Source organism: Penicillium verhagenii (genome assembly GCF_028828195.1).
Source record: "Penicillium verhagenii strain IBT 33310 chromosome Unknown utg000002l_segment0_segment0, whole genome shotgun sequence".
NCBI classification, from domain to species: Eukaryota; Fungi; Ascomycota; class Eurotiomycetes; order Eurotiales; family Aspergillaceae; genus Penicillium; species Penicillium verhagenii.
The window spans coordinates 469,759-486,939 of NW_026643166.1; the positions used below are offsets into that span (position 1 = coordinate 469,759).

Here is a 17,181-nt window from a genome sequence, read left to right on the forward strand (position 1 = left end):
GTACCTGTCTCGCCGTTACTACAATCTGAAATCGATATCAACTCCCCCAAAAGCCAGTTTGGCCGATCTGGACATGAATACAGCCCCACTCGATGCCGCTGGGAGTGATCCTGAGCTGGCGCGGAAGGAAGGAGTCCTTAATGAGAAAGACCTTCACGTCGTCGACCCTCACGCTGTTGACTGGGACGGTCCCGATGGCCCACAAAACCCTCGAAACTGGCCATCGGGCAAAAAACTCATCCATGTCCTGCTAGTTAGTGGATTCACTCTCTACTCGTAAGATACATTCTCCGATTACCCCGGCCCCGTGGGGAATTTGTTTTGATCAATTGAGCAGAAATCTTGCCGCCGTCATGTTTGCTCCAGGAGCTCAGGATCTAGTGAAAGAGTTCGGCATCACAAACACGATCGTGGCGTCCCTGACCGTCACGATATACCTCCTGGGATTTTGTCTGGGCCCCCTTATCCTCTCCTCGTTGTCAGAGACATATGGCCGGTTGATTGTCTACCATATATGCAATGTGGTCTATATCGGATTCACTGTGGGTTGTGCTCTAAGTACTGACACGGGCATGTTCTTGGCATTCCGCATGCTTTGCGGCATTGCTGCATCTTCACCAATGGCCATTGGAGGTGGCACGATTGCTGATCTCCACGTGGAGGCCGAGAGGGGAAAGGCAATGGCAATCTTTGGCATGGGTCCTCTTCTTGGTCCGGTGAGTTCTACCAAATTCTCCCCAACGAATAAAGATATTCATCATATGCTATAGGTCATTGGGCCCGTTATTGGTGGATTTGTTTCGCAGGATATTGGTTGGCGTTGGACATTCTGGTTGATCCTGATTCTAGTGCGTGAGAACCCGACCTGGGCGCATTTTCACTTCTCTAACACACTCATCTATAGTCAACCGTGATCTCTCTCCTTGCCTTGGCCTTTTTGCGGGAGACCTATGAGCCAACTCTTCTCGATCGCAAAGCGGCCCGACTGCGCAAACAGACAGGGAACACTGAACTCTATGCTCGAACCTTCAATAAAGACTTAACACCTTCGCAGATTCTCATGCGCTCTATTATGCGACCTACTAAGATGATTTTTCTATCGCCTATTGTCTTTTTACTCTCGATCTACTGTGCGTTTATGTTTGGTCTGCTTTATCTTCTCTTCACGACATTTCCAGGTGTTTTCGGAGAGACGTACGGCTGGGGCCCTGGAATCTCTGGGCTTGCATACCTCGGACTCGGCATAGGCATGATCTTCAGCATTGCACTGTTCGGTCTGCTTAGTGATAAGCTTTTGAAGCAGCCGCGCGGTGGTACTGTTTCCCGACCTGAGCTTCGCCTGATTTTGATGATTTGGTGCTCGCCATTGGTCCCTGTCGGTTTTATTTGGTATGGCTGGAGTGCCAAGTTTCACACGCACTGGATCGTTCCAATTCTTGGCACCGGGTTCATTGGAATCAGTGCATTTTTGATTATGATGCCGGCACAGCTGTATCTTATGGATGCCTTTGGGACTGAAGGGAGCGCTTCTGCTCTGGCTGGTAATACTGTCTTGCGAAGTCTGTTTGCCGCATTTCTACCCCTTGCAGGACCTTCTATGTACTCTCGGCTGGGGCTTGGTTGGGGTAACACACTGCTTGGACTTATCGCCCTTGCCTTTGTACCAGTTCCCTGGCTGTTCTTCAAATATGGCGAGTATTTGAGAACTCGCTTTCCAGTGAACTATTGATTTTTTTTTTACGTTCTGGCGCCATAAATTTTTGACCCGGGCCTTCAACTTTGATCAAACCTATCCTATGTTGTTTCAACTACATATCTTTTTAGTCTGGTGTTTAATATGATCGAGACTGCTCTTAGGGGGTCCTTCCCTGTATACTTGCTACTGATAGCGGCCCTTCTATTGGTTCGAATAAACCAATAAGCTCCACGGGTGGGGTTGATGCGACCGTAGCCATATCCATGGAACAACGTAGAACAAATAAATTAGTAGTATAAACAGAGCAATGGAAGAATTCTGGAGAAAGCAAGAACACAAGCGAACGGGGATTCAGGAATTTATGATCTTCTTGGTGTCACTTAAAACAACGCTTACGGTTTAAACAAAATAACAACCTTGCCCACTATCTCCAGGGGCTGGCAAAGACTTTGCCCCGGTACTGGTGCAGGAACCGCGTGCGACAGGTAAGTGGCTGTATCACATCACACCTGTCCATCTCTCGCTGATACCCAATTCCTCCCCTGAGGCTCAGCGCCAACAACATTCACTATTTTCAGTCCGTCAGAACTTTGCAACGCGTTGAACTGGGGAAACCCAGAAACCAAAAAAGAAAAGTCGACTTGCACCATAAATTGAACGCCTACATCGCACTCCAACCCCCATACCACTCCCCTTCTCCATCACCCGAACCCGCGTCATCCCGCACACCAGTCGGTCAGGCCGCTCCACTAAACCCGAGAACAAATGAATCCTGGTCAAAAAGCGCGCTTGGTTCAGACCCAAACAGTAAGTTTTGGCGATCTAGTTTGGGCCATATGAACTCACTCAGCACAGAATGTAGTCGACGCCATACGGAAAACACGTACCCAAGCGCATCCGCATCTTATCCAGACACGATCCCCGAAAATCAAGACACTGGGCACCGAAGGTAGCGCTACAACTTGCGACGTACGCCAGCCCGACTTCAAAGGGAGGCAGGGCAAAGAGTTCCTGGGACAGGACTTTTCAGCGCTCTCGGAGGGTTGAAAACGCCAGGGCTGCCCTTTGTGATGACCCATAGTCATTCTATTCGGCTCCCCACCATACCAAACTCGACTACTAGTCACTTGTTGTCCTGGAAAATATGTCGCTGCGATATCCTATATAAACACAGGGTATCAAGGCACCATTACATACGCTCACGCTCATCAACGAGCTCAGTCTTTTCAAATCACACAAATTATCGATTTTCGGAATATTGATCGACGCATTCGAAGTTCGAAAGAACATCAGAACTTTCGAGGTTGAACTAACACCAAGTCGGTTGGTCAGGTATATGCTCACTCTACACGTGGGTACGCATGTCTGTTTCGATTCTTTTCCTCCAAAACAAGAGTACATTTGGAGAGAAGTCTGCTTTTCCGATTTACCCCAGAGTACAATGGGGAGTTTTCAACACACGCAATATATTACGGTGACAAGCTTTGTTGTGAAGCTCCAAGTGTGCGGAGTGGCTTATAACCAGGCGGCTACAAACGCGATTAAGTATCCAGATAGGTGTTGATCGTTCACGGACATGACCGAACAAAACAAAAGGCCAATTGGCCCGGAACTCGCAACGGGAACCGGAATTAAAATGTTCCCTGATTTGTTGTTCCTCATTTAGACGCACTATTGACGCCCGATGGGTCTTGTCCTGGAAATCACAGTGGAGATGAGATGTTGCGGTTAAAATACCCGGCGATGTAAGTGATCCACTTTTCCCCTGGCACAACCGCGAAAGTATTTAGAGCGATGAATGTCGTAAATCTATCTTGAGAAAGTTCTTCTCGGGAAAAAAAGAAGAAGAAATAGACAAAAAATAAAACATGTCTTTTTCTCATTTTGCCCTTGTGGGCCTCCTGCTCAGCCAGGCTTCTGCCATTTCCCTCTCTAGTGGAATTGCTAGCAGTCAACCCTACGTCCACTCCGCCACTTGCCGTACAAAGCTGGCTACTACTTCAATCGCTTCCGTACCTACTACGACTATCACCCGTCGAGTTCATGATCCGACTCCCGTGGTCGTTTTCTCCACTATTCAGGACACCGTCACTGTCACTCCTTCAGTCTCAACTTTGACCGAATCAGACTATGAGACTATTACGGTTACTTCCACCGCGACCACTGTCACCGATGTCTTCTCAACCACTTCGACTGAGTTCGATACTACAACCTTGACTGTCACTCCTGCTGATGTGACATCAACTATCACTGATGTGTTTGCATACACCAGCACTAGCACCGTGACGGTCGCTACCTCGTCAGGCTTCACCCCTCTTGTAGATACGCTTCCAACCACTACGTCCCCTGCAAAGCGATCACTCGACACAGAGGACGAAAGCTGCGCTCCTATTCTGGATGATTATCAGTATGCCGAGGAAGTGATCTGCCACGAGAAGATTATTCTCAAGACCACCACCACTTCAACCGTCACTGCGACCCCCATTACCACCACTGCCGTTGCCCCGTCCACAACCGTGACAGCCACTATCAGCATCACCTCCAGTTCGGTAGTTGTGCCCTCCGATGTCTCCACTACGTTGAGCTTCAGCACCACTTCAACCATCACTGAGACCTCCACGGCGTCTGCTGTCACCGATACTGTGACCTCCACCCTGACAGTGATCTCCGCTATCGAAACCGCCTCCACCTACGCAGCATGCGCCGCCAACAATGTTGCCGGTGTCCCTCTCTCCTCGGAATTTGGCAGTTTAGCCGGCGAATATTTCTACCTCATCAACTTCTCCGGAATCAGTGGTGAAAGTCTTACTGTGGGTAGTTCTGCATCTGCCTACGACTGCTGTGTGAGCTGCCAGGAGAAGTCAAATTGCGCCATTTCCTACTACAACCAGCTCACCTCTTCCATTGCGTACTGCTACTTGGTTGATACAACAGTATGCACGGCTGGGTCTAACTCCAACTATGCTACTGCTTATATGAGAACCACTGCGGATACTATTCAAATGTCCAATGGAAACTGTGGCAGAATCAAGTCATCTTGAGGCTACTGTTGTTTGAGGGGAGTTTCGGGTGTATACTAGTTTATTCAGAACTAAAGTTTAGATCTATTCATGTATGCTTGTCCGCTTCATAACACGTTTTTAATACATATCATTCTTAATGGCGAAGTGTGAAACTCACGAGATAGTAGTGATTAGGTCTCCCAAATTCGAGTTTTTCTAACGCAATAGTCCTCCGTGATCCCTCAATAATTCCTCTTTCTTCTTCCGCAGCCTTGGAACTTGATACATCTTCACTGATTCGAGCCTAGATACCGCAAAAACCCATCGATGATGCACAAGTGCAAAGTACAAAGGCTCCATGAAAGTGGGTTAAAGAATTTCTCACTGGTCTTTGTTTGATGGATCAGATCCAGTAATCTTTATCGCTCTCAAGTGCTCGAGTGTCTATTATGTGGCCTTTCAGCGTTTCTTGAAAAAAGGAATCGGTTCGAATATTAAGAGAATCTTAATTTGACATGCTGTAGGTGGTGATCCTACTTAGTTTCGGATATTGACAAATTATCTAGGTCGGCAGTCGGGGCATCCGCTGCATCAGTCTCACCGATCGTCTTTGGCTTGCGGAACCTTCCGAATTTTCCAATGACTCCCTGCACATCCTTTTCGGACATGCCCTCTTTTTGTCTCACCCAAAGACCCGGCCAGTCAGTCTCCTCCCACTGCCACCACAGAGCAACAACCTCGCCATTTTCGTCCCTTACAAATTCATAAACACCAACGGCGTAATAATCCCAATCAATCATTCCTCGAGCCAACCAAATATCAGTATTGGAGGGTAAGAAGCTTAGTGCATCAGCGTTGTAAGGTTCCAATTCGAAGATTCCAGTCTCATTATTCCCGAACTTTACTGCGACCTTAGCAGATGCCGTGTCGCTCCTTATGATAGAAATGCGAGACGTAGTATTCAACCCAACGTAGGACTCAAGAAAGTCATCCGGAGTACTCGTGTATTTGGACACATCACGATGTTCCTCCCATTCTTTCACAGTCTTCTCTCGCTCTTCAAACCCACGGTCCCTTGCTTCACGCAGAGCAGAGATACAATCGACATGTGGTTTCAGGTCAAAAAGTGCTTGAACTAATATTCTTGTCGCCGCCTCGGCCGCATCGCACTCATATGACACATTGCTGAAAGCTACAACTGCGGCATGCGAATCCGGGAAAACATAGGCCGATGCCGTTGAGCCATTCGCATTCCCATTATGACCGTAAGCAGTACACGGCTCGGAATCACGTCCCAGAGTGGTCTGTGAGTCTGGATCTTTTGAGATGGTATAGCAGTTTGTGGAGTTTAAGCCTAGCCCGGCAGTTGAAAGAGTGGACCGAGACCATCCTAGCGTATAGGCCCTTCCGTTTGGAAAGCCGTCGTCAATTGGTCTTGTCCAGTAATGATTCCATAGATCGGTGATATGACCTAGAGGATTAAAGGCTGCTTCTGGCAAAAGAGGAGTTCTTAGGCTCTTGTCTTTTAGCTCGTCGTGCCTATTTATGACTGCCGCGAAGAAGCCAAGCATATCATTAACAGAGCTGCGTATCCCTTGGCTGCCCAAGACGGGACTATGGTTTTCAGACGTAACCTGAGTCTCGATTCTAACCCAAGATCCATCGCTTTGTATGGCGTATGGATATGCGATATTGCTATTGTTTTCAACATCATACTCAAAAAGCAATGTTTGGCGTAATCCCAGGGGCTCCAGAATTCTCTCTTTCAGAAAATTTGCGAAGGGAATTTCAGATACTGCTTCAATAACCTTGGCCAGGAGCCCAAAAGTAGCATTACTATAGTACCACCAGCTTTGGAAGCGCTGACCAAGATCGTTTGACGTTGGCAGGGCATTGACCATAGAAACATGGTTCTCTGCAGTGTTCGAGAGGATTCCGTCCGGTCCCATGTAAATAACATTCGGATTCGCAAGACCGGTGGAATGCCGACCTGCATCAATCAATGCAGCGTTTTTTCCAATTTCAGGGTCTTCGACAGGGTCGAAATTAGGCAGATGTTTTTGAATAGTATCAGTCAGCGACAGCTTGTCCTCTGATTGCAGTATGTTCAATGCCGACGAGGTAAACATCTTTGAACACGAAGCAAGAAGATACGATGTATTGCTATTTGCTTCAAGTTTCCTTCCAATGTCACGCAAGCCAATACTTTTCGTAAATATTATTTCACCGTCATATAGAACACCAACTGAGATAGATGGGGCTTTAGCCATCTTCATTGCCTCTTCAAATTGAGGTATAGCGGCCTCCAGACGTCCTAAGGCGTCTTTATGGCTGAAGAAATAAGTGTTAGCGGTTTTGTTTTTGAGTACGAGCTTTTTCTACTAACCAATCATCAACCGAGTCGCTCATGTTGGCGGAAGAGAATTTTATGATTCGCTAGTATAGTAAGTCACTAATGTTGGATACTATTTTCATGCAGGATAGCTGTCTGAACTATTCCTGCTGCAAAATCCACGTAAGAGTCTCGAACTAGAAAAAGTCCTGAATATCGGAGTGATATAATGTAAGAGGGAATAGGAATGTATAGGGAGACTATCTGCCAGTGAGCGGCCAGGTGTCGATAGGCACAGTCATGAACCAAAGGAAAGAGAAGTTTATGGAAATATGGTAAGAAGTTGAAAATTGGAGTCTCCTTAGAAACAAATAAATGACGTTTTCATCATGATTTTGTCTGTCCCCTTTCACAATTATTCTTTCACTCCCATTAGTTGCCTCATCCCAAGAGCGGGGTTGATCTATATGGGATTCGTATATTCGCACTAAGATATCACCCCGGTCAATATTTGCTTCTTTTCAACTGAGAATGTGGGATTTGCCAAAATAACAAACATACGGAGTGGATAATAAGAGCGACTACACCTCGTAAATGCAGGCCTACAAATTCCCCTCTTTACTAGGCGAGGCTATACCAGGAATTTTAATATTCTAGTGGATGAAGCAGAAAATTAAATTGATGTTGGTCTGTTTATGGTTATATCCAACGATCAAACGCCACAGATGTGCATGCAAGTATTTTTCGCACTGCGCATACAGCCTCTTCTGATGTACTTCAACCCCACTCAAAGCATCTGAAATCTGACCCTTGAGAGTAGTCTTATAATGACACAACAATCATGGTGGTGGTGGTGGTGGTGGTCAGGCAGACCACTCAAGCTGAAGCCAACGCCATCTGTTTGATCACATGATCTTGTACTCCCACCTTGTCTCACTCTAGATAGTTCTTCTGCTTTCTCTTCTTCTTTCTTCTCCGCAGCACTTAATACCACATTATTGCGTTCGCCCTCTTTTCACAGTAGACCTGTTCCATTACCCTCCTCCAAGAATGATTATTTAGAGGGTTCGTGTTTTCTTACTGATTCTGAACTCTTTCTAGGTATCGTGGACCTAGTTCAATGAACGTTTGCTGAAAGGAATGATTGGAGTGGGCATGGATTAGCTTCTCATGTGCTTGATAGCCGATCGTGGCAATTGGGATTATGAGGACTGTCTTGAAGGATCAACTTTGAAAATCTTCCAACATTCGTAGTAAGATTCCTGATGTTGTGGGGCTCAACATGTCCAAGCTCAGATCCTAGCCTTAAGCCCATGGTATCTCATGGCTTCGTAATGACAGCAGTGGGGCTGAATCAATTGATGCAAGTTTTCAGCTGTGAGTTTGATTGTCGTTTATTTCAAGGTTCAAGGACCACATGCTCAGGGTAAAATTGATAAAGTTCAGGCATATGGATTTCTACGAGGGCGATTTTTTCCTTATTGCAATGTACTCTTCTGCGAAAGATTTCAACAGCAAGGGGAACTGTCAGATTTTTGACCTTTGCGGTGGCTAATTACCATCGGGCAAGCTAAAATTAGGATTATGGTGGCCAAAGTGATTAATCAGCTTGAAAAGTATTCATCACCGTCTACGGAGTATCATCATAACACGTTCCAATGGTTTAAAAAAATCATCGAGGCGTTCGGAGCAACGGACGCGGGTTGCGAACTTTGGGCAACTAGCGCTGACATATCGATAAGCGATATGATTTGAGTTCCTGAATATCTCTGCAGGACTCCTGCAGGACTCATGCATGACAGAAACTTCCCGTCATTGGCTGGCTAATTTGACCAGAGTTCAAAGACTTCATGTCAGAAAAGTCGCGGATCGAAAATGTAACGGTGATGCGCCTTCAGGTACTCAGATACAGCTTCTCGGTGATAGCAGGCATCCACTTAACTCGGGCCGTCCGGCTTGGCTTACAGGACCAAGAAATTTCCCGAAGTAAGCGAGGAACGCTTATGCTGCACAATCAGTTAATCTATCCGTCTTATTCGACCGTGCAGCTGTGCCAAGACTCCTTCAACTCTTCCTCCTCATCGGCCCCACTACGAATGACGCCATTAACCGGTTGACCAACAAAAACTCACATTTGACCGGACTTATCTACCCAAGAAATGGTTGATCAACTTGCTGACCGGGGGCGATCATCTTACCAACTCAGCAGCCAAGCCCGGGGGTGGGAACAATGTGGAAACGGTCTCGGTGCTCGCCCATCCTTTCCCGTGGGCGATCGTACCCCACGAAAAATGAAAGCTGAAGAATTGTGAATGCAATTTCCGTGGGGGGAAAAGAGAGAAAAGGGCAAGGAGGCTCAGGATCTATTATCTAAAACATAAAAGGGTCCTTTCTACAATGCCGGGGAATTAACCCCTGTTCTCTCCAGACCGCCGGGATGCAAAAGGACCAGAATTAAGAGACTAGCGCTAGTGCCTCGCTGCTTGCACCCTGAAACTGCAGCACTAAGCTAACGCACATACGTATTCTCACTATCGAGACTTCCTCCGTGTCGATCGCAAGATTCTTCTCGGAGACACGGACGGAGAGGAGCGAGATTCCTTACCACGAATCCTACCAGCCAGCGACGTTCTTTTCCCCATATGGCAACGCATTGCGAATATACAGGCTTTTACTGGACACAATGACCCACTGATTATTATCTGGGGGCCCGGTAAAAGGAATCTCCACAGAATTGTGTGTTAATCTCAGGAGACGAGGAGATGGGATTTAAAAGGACGCGATCATGTCCAATTCCCCCGGGATCTTGCATCAAGATCAACAGTAACGGCGCGCTTTGCACATCGTCACGATGCGATTTTCCTCATTGATCGCCCCGCTGTTCTGCGGTCTTGCCGTGGCTGGAACATGTCCCTACGCCGAAAGGGCTGAAAAGGCACGATCCGCATGTCCCTATGCCGAGAAGGCCCGCTCCGAAGACTCGAGCTCGAGCTTCGTGCCCCGTGGTATGCCTGTCGAGGGCAAGAAGGGTGTGATGCTGATGAACCGCATTGCACCGGCTGTGTCACAGCTCTACGTCTCCAATACCGATGGCTCAGACGCACGTCTGCTTCTCGGAAATGAGACCACATTCGACTACCATGCTCAATGGTCGCCCGACGGCGAGTGGATTGTATTCACCAGTGAGCGTGCCGGTGACGGACAGTCGGATCTGTACCGCGTTCGACCTGATGGCACTGACTTGCAGCCCATCTCCACCACTCCCCATGTTGAGGATGCGGGTGCAATCTCGCCCAATGGTAGCCTCGTCGCCTTTGCTGGCACCCTGAACAACCACAAGAGTAACATCTGGATCAAGAACTTGGAGACAGGTGCCCAATGGAATGTTACTAACACCACCGAGATCGCCGGCGATTGGACTTTGCCCGATGGTCACTTCAGACCTGCTTGGTCACCGGATGGGAACTGGTTGCTATTTACCTCGGATCGCAACACACCATGGCGAGGACACAACAATGTCAGCGGCTGGGAACACACTCAGGAACTTTCCATCTATGCCGTTCGCCCCGATGGTAGTGATTTCCGCCTTGTTGCCAACAAGACCGGTTACTGTCTAGGATCACCAAAGTTTTCCCCCGACGGCAGCCGTGTGGTCTTCTATGAAATCACCACAGAGCTCACGTACTACGCGCGTGTCTCCGAGCCCGCCTTCTACGATGTCAACACAGCCATTGTTTCCGTTGACTTTGCCACGGGCAAGAACCGAATCGTGCACTCCTCGGCCGACTCTGGCGGTATCAAGATCTTCCCCCAATACGTTGATAAAAACACTATCGGTTATCTCGTAAAGAGTATCCTCACCAACGAAACATACCCCGGCTCAATCAACTTCACCACTGCCAGCGGGAAGGGCTCAGTGGCATCCAACTACAGCAGTACATCACTGGTCGGCCTCTACCGCTCTCCGTCCTGGTCGCCTGACGGAAGCAAGATGGTCTACGAGCACGTTGAGTGGAAACCCATCCGCTCAATCGACAAGAAGCTCTACAGTTGGAACGAGGATTGGGAGTACCGCTTCAGCGACGTTTTCCCCAGCTTGTCCAAAGACGGCCGTGTCGCATACACATCGCAGCAAACCGAGAACTCCTCCCTCGTCATCATGAACCCCGACGGCACGGATCAGAAAGATATCTTCGATGGCTCGCGCTTCCCAAGTCTCACAAGCGCAACCAACACCAACGGCACTTTCCAAGCCTCGTGGCGAAACGACAGTGAAGTTATCGCCATCGGCCTAGGTGACTGGTTCGAATACCGCTATGAAAGCCCCGGCTGGGTCTTCCTTGTCTCGGCAAACGGTAGCTGGACCCAGAAGTTGACCAACGGCAGCACCAACGCCGGTTTCCCTACCATCTCTCCGGATGGACGCTGGGTCGTCTGGCGCGAGTTTGACTACAAGAGCACTGAGGTTGAGCCTCTTGGTCTGCGGCGCATGGACCTGAAGACCGGTGAGGTTAAGGCGCTTACCTGGGAATGGGACAATACCCCCATGTTCTCGAAGGATGGCACCAACCGTCTTGTCTTCACGCGCCGTACTAGCTGGCCGATTTCCGGACCCCTTGATGATAACTATGATGTTATGACTATGAATGTTGATGGCAGCAACTTGAAGAGATTGACCAGCTTGGGATGTAACGATGCGCATGCTGGTTGGACGGCCGGTGGCAAAATTAACTGGGCTTCGGGCATGTTCGGATTCCAAGATGAAGCTGTCGTCTATGATAACAACCAGCAACCGTATCCCTTCATCATGCAGATGGATGCCGATGGATCCAACGTGGAGGTGCTGACTGAGAGTCGGTGGGAGGACACTATGCCTTTGTACATTCCGAATGACGTCTGGGCTGCTGACAATTAAGTTGTTGGGTGCAGATAGACACGCCTGATGACTAGCAGACCGGTTTTTGGCTATGCACATTTGATGTATATACCTAAATTCTCCAACCGTTTGATGTTGAATGAACATTTTAAGACTTCAAAATTCCAAATCTCTTTGCAATCATGACGTCAAGAAAATAAATGTTGAAATGTTAAGGCGCCGAGTTAAGCTCAAGCACCTCCATCACGGCACGATCCAAGAGCTCGACACGCTTGCAAAGAAGTTTTATTTTACCATGCCATCATCCAAATATAGTAGATTTCGAAAACAGATTACTGTTGAGACATTTACACTTTCTTTCCCAGCGGGCCACTCAAATGGCGCTAAGCTTAACTTGTTCTAGGGAGGGGAGGTTTAGAGAGCGGGGGCTTATGCGTCCTTCGCTTCCCGGTCATCCAACAACCCATTCACTTTTTGCTCAACTTGAGCCCACATCCAGTTCAAAATGCAACCAATCTCTAAAATTGACTGGGACAAAGGTGATAAGGATGGGCTTGTCTCCATCGGTTCCCATAGCCTCTATCTGTCCGTTTCAGGACCAGATCGCAAGCCTGGAGAGCCTATCGTCGTTCTCATGCAAGGCCTTGGCAGCACGATCGACGAGTGGGTCGTAGTGCGAAAACTCGTGGCCCCATTTGCTCGTTGGCTGAACTATGATCGCTCGGGGATGGGCAGGAGTGAAGGTCCCGAGCAAACACCACCAAGCATATCCGCAGCATCAGTCGCAGCAGAGCTCGACACCCTCCTCGGGAACGCGGGCATTGAGCCTCCGTATATCATTGTCGCTCACTCTTGGGGAGGCTACACTTCTCGCGAGTTTCTGGAGCTCAGGCCCAATGATGTCGTGGGCATGGTGTTCGTGGATTGCAACACGGAACGTTTCTTTGATAGTGGTGCGTGGGGTTGGGACGTTTTTAGTCCAGTCCTCGGTGAGCAAGATTTTTTTGAAACCACCGGTCTTGCAACGTCCCATGTCCTATCTGAGGCGGAGTGGAAAGCCATTCAAGATGAGCAGGCTGATCCCCGACATCAAGTCACTGAGGCTGCGGAGTTGCAGGCGGTGCCGGATGACAGACGGGCATTGGTCCACAGGAATCAACTCGAAAGGACACTTCTCGGGGATTATCCGGTCAGTGTCATCGTTGCGGATACACCTGAGGATTTTCAGAAAATGTATGAGTTTGGGGTGGCTGCGGGCAATGGAACAGAAGAGGAACGGGCTCTATTTCGGAAACGTCTTGATAGATGGCGCGAGATGAATGAGGAATGGCAAAGAGATCTTTTGAGGCTTTCTCGTCTCAGCAGATCTGTCCGACTTCATTGCGGTCACAACGTGCAGCTTCAACAACCACAGAGCATAGTTCAAGAGGTACAGTGGACCATTGATAGCTGCAGACAGTAACTCTTGATCTGATAATAAAATCCTAAGATCCTAGTTTGCAAATTTTCCCATACATATTAATAAATGTATGTGTTCATGGTACCTCAAGCTGATAATGATAAAGCCTAGTCCTGAAAAGTCTCCTTTTCTTGGTATTTTGTACCTTGAGAATAAGCTACAATGAGAGTGATCCGCGTTAAATGATTACAATTACGAGTTGTAATGTTATTGATGTCCAAAGGCGAGGGTATTTTGTGCACTAGAAAACGGACCATAGCACCCACACCACTAAATATTCGCAGTGTACGGACAGACCACTATCACGAGGGAAGGAAGTAAATGGAAGAAAAAGAATAAAAAGAAAAAGACAAAAAAACAACAGCCGAGGCAGAATAGCAGGCGATCGCGGTAACCACTGCGCCATTGTGTCAATCGACACAACCAGGATTCGAACCTGGGCACCCGAAGGAAATCGCTGAGCTTATACCCTTACGTCAGACTGCTGTTGAATGTTTTGGCCTTAAAACATCCTATAACGGGACTAGATTCTACCTAATTCAGCCTACGCCTTATTTGAAACTTTCTTGTACTTGATCTTCACTTATTCACTTCTAGCTGTTTGAAATTACTGGAATTGAATTTTACCGCGCAACCAGTCATTTAATGACTGCATAATTCTTATATATTACTAAATCCTGTATCCGCATACCCAGGTAGGGCTGACATCAGCTGTTTTTCTCCATGGATTCAAACATTGAAAATTTAACCACATACCCTCCATGTGGGAATATATACCTAACCTCCTACCATTTAGACATCCCTAGAGGAGTATAGTTGAACCTCAAGAGTGCTTGGGACAATAAGTGTTGGAATGATTTTTAGTGTTTCGAAGTATTTTTCTGCTAACATTTGAAAGAATAAATTCTCAAGTGCTGGTACTACATTCGATCTATGTTGCTAGCAAGGACTCGGAACCATTGGTCTGCCATAAAAAATCCCAATATCCAAATGACAAAAAAGGCCCGGCCTGGATTCCATGGATTGCCACTTGGAAAATTCAGCACTAGCGGCACAGGACCGGGCATGGTTAGTGGTGTTGATTTTTTTTTCTCTTATCTCAAATTCTCAAGTGCTGCTTTCTCACTTCAACGACATTTAATACCTACACCTAAACACCCGTATTTGAACCTCTTAACTTAGGCTTGACTTTTGTTCTGAAAGGAGCATTAGGTAGAGCCGTTAACTGGAAATAGGTGGATATCATTTACAGCCCTGGAGGAAAAGAATTTACTACTGCTTCGAATCATTTGAGGCAAAATCCTACACAGGTGCTGATCCAAATTTTTTTTTTCTTTTTGGTATAGAGCAAGTTGGTGGCCGGATATTCCACGGAAGATAGTGAGAAATTTGTTTTCGATATTAATGCCCTGGCCCCTATATACCGTAATTTGTGAAAGGATATCAACAGCAGTCTAGCGTAAGGGTTTAAGCATAGCGATTTCCTTCGGGTGCCCAGGTTCGAATCCTGGTTGTGTCGATTGACACAATGGCGCAGTGGTTACCGCGATCGCCTGCTATTCTAACCTGGCTGTTGTTTTTTTGCCTTTTCTTTTTTATCCTTCTATTCTTTTATTATCTTTTATTACTATCTTCCTCTTTCTATTTTTCTCTCCTTTCTTCTTTTTCTTTTTATTTCGTCCTCTCTGTATTTGTTCCAAAAATCACATCAGCTATCGCGTCTGGGAAAAGCGGCCGTTCACGGCCTCTCACAAGATAGCAAAGAATCATGAATCCCCCCCCCCCCCCCCAGCTTTGCATCTTTGCATCCTCCCCTCCTTACCACTTGAAATTTCGTTATATTGCTTGTATTGGATGTTTAATACAGAAGCATGAATGTCATGATTGATACCGAACAGACACCAATGCCTGCCATGGACGCGTCATGGCCGCTGAGGTATACGCAAATCAGAAGAAAGAGAACCGCCAGAAAGTGTTTTACAACACCAGGCGCGAACGAGACAATTCAATCCAGAGTCTACATGAAATCGAGCCCGATACCCGAGAGTCAGCGAAACAATATGAAGAACGCGACCGGAGAACATGATAATTCCGAAGAGCAGGCCCACACAGGCAGAACAGACTACTACAGGCAGGCAGCAAATAAGTATATATTGGGGGGGAAACGGCATGCTGAACGAACCGTACAACCCCGAGAGCCTCCAATGTGAGAGCAGCACAGCAGAACGAGCAAATCAGACACTGACGATCATACATCTAAATTTCAGAGCAGCAGCACAGTCAGACCGGCATGCCCACCCCGAGAGCGAGCAAATGCTTGCCAAGGTTCAGTACGTCCAGTAACTACACAGAGCACATCTACTCTGCTCGCCAATCCTGACCTTCAGCGTCATAGTGTGATCAATGAAGATACCGCCCGGTGCCAAGATGACCATACCTAGTCTACCCGACCTTCATGCCAAAGAGTGTTGAATCTTTGAGAGATAGCTCGGCGACGGCGTGGTTATTTCAGGTGCATCCACCCCCACTCCTTTTTTGATCCAGATGTTCTTTTTTTCTGGTTTTACCCCCTTTAGAGGGTAGCTTAGCAATGCAGCTTGACATAGTTAGTACGGCTTGACTGCAAAGAATCTACTGAAATTTAATTCCCTCTCTCATATGACACCGATTTGGAATCGCATTATAAGGTGGCGTATTTTTAAAGCCAGCATTTCTGAGCATGCTGCCCAAAGTTTTGAAAATGCGTTGGGGCTATATATCAAAGTTTGCGAAAACTTTTCAACAGCAGTCTGACGTAAGGGTATAAGCTCAGCGATTTCCTTCGGGTGCCCAGGTTCGAATCCTGGTTGTGTCGATTGACACAATGGCGCAGTGGTTACCGCGATCGCCTGCTATTCTGCCTCGGCTGTTGTTTTTTTGTCTTTTTTTTCTTTTCTTTTTAAACCCCATCCTTTGACCGTCGTCTGCCATTCAAGAATTACCTACCCACTATGTATGCTACCCGTGGAAACCTCGATGAATCCATCGACATAGCTTTTATCGAGAGAGAAATATAGACTGTTGAAAAATTATCCTGACCTTTTGTTTGGAATAGAGATGTCCTGAATAGCTGTTGAAATAGTTTAGCAAAAAAAGTTCAAATAATCCAGTGGAAGTTGGGTTCAAAGGCAGGTTGAATCCATTTCCCTATATACTTCTAAGGTATGTAGAAGTACCAGTACCCTGTGAATAGCGTCATTTTACATCAGTCAAAGTCTTGTCCCACCATTCTCTCATTTTACTATGCATCACACGCAGATAGAGCTCAAATAAAGATGGTCAAATCCAGCATGGTCAATTATAAAAAATTGGCAAACATCTAGCCCAGAGGGTAGCGCCCATGTGGCACTAGAGGGAGGTCTGGCTACTAAGCGATGTTCCCCGCTGTAACCGACACCCGTCTCTCAAATCGCAACGGCCAACCCCGAGAAGATAATAGGCTATGCCACTCGCCCACACAGGCGCTGGTTAATATTAAAAGGACACCTGAATTCATCCTCTTAACCCAACATTGCGTAGATTTGTCAGTACCCCATTTGGGACTAGTACTCTCTGCAGCTGCGTCGCCTCTTGCCTTGAACCTAAATAGTGTACACATTTTCAAGGATCGTAGCCGATTGGCTCTATTCCGATTGGCTTTTTTTCGGGCGGAGATTATACCATATCAGAATAAAGACACATATTTGCCTAGTGCAGGTGGCCACATGATCAGTTTCGTTGTTAGCCGTGAATGCATAGCAGTTCCTTGGGACTGCTTTTTCTTTTAGGATATCAGCC

The 17,181-nt window shown here is 47.2% G+C and overlaps 5 protein-coding genes across 5 annotated transcripts; 4 read left to right on the plus strand and 1 right to left on the minus strand.

Moving 5' to 3' along the window:
- Positions 1-73: 73 nt before the first annotated feature.
- On the plus strand, positions 74-1,729 carry N7466_000174 (MFS transporter; the record flags this gene model as incomplete). The annotated part of the gene is made up of 4 exons (XM_057159572.1): positions 74-276; positions 338-716; positions 771-848; positions 905-1,729. The coding sequence occupies 4 exons, from the start codon at positions 74-76 to the stop codon at positions 1,727-1,729; spliced, it is 1,485 nt and encodes a 494-aa protein (XP_057025820.1).
- A 1,835-nt stretch (positions 1,730-3,564) lies between these two features.
- N7466_000175 (uncharacterized protein) lies at positions 3,565-4,737 on the plus strand (the record flags this gene model as incomplete). Its single annotated transcript, XM_057159573.1, has 1 exon — positions 3,565-4,737. One exon carries the CDS (start codon positions 3,565-3,567, stop codon positions 4,735-4,737), a length of 1,173 nt encoding a protein of 390 aa, XP_057025821.1.
- Positions 4,738-5,231: 494 nt separating this feature from the next.
- On the minus strand, positions 5,232-7,107 carry N7466_000176 (serine hydrolase domain-containing protein; the record flags this gene model as incomplete). Its single annotated transcript, XM_057159574.1, has 2 exons — positions 5,232-7,029; positions 7,085-7,107. The coding sequence occupies 2 exons, from the start codon at positions 7,105-7,107 to the stop codon at positions 5,232-5,234; spliced, it is 1,821 nt and encodes a 606-aa protein (XP_057025822.1).
- Positions 7,108-9,881: 2,774 nt separating this feature from the next.
- N7466_000177 (uncharacterized protein) lies at positions 9,882-11,945 on the plus strand (the record flags this gene model as incomplete). Its single annotated transcript, XM_057159575.1, has 1 exon — positions 9,882-11,945. One exon carries the CDS (start codon positions 9,882-9,884, stop codon positions 11,943-11,945), a length of 2,064 nt encoding a protein of 687 aa, XP_057025823.1.
- A 466-nt stretch (positions 11,946-12,411) lies between these two features.
- N7466_000178 (alpha/beta fold hydrolase) lies at positions 12,412-13,368 on the plus strand (the record flags this gene model as incomplete). Its single annotated transcript, XM_057159576.1, has 1 exon — positions 12,412-13,368. One exon carries the CDS (start codon positions 12,412-12,414, stop codon positions 13,366-13,368), a length of 957 nt encoding a protein of 318 aa, XP_057025824.1.
- Between the last annotated feature and the right edge of the window lie 3,813 nt (positions 13,369-17,181).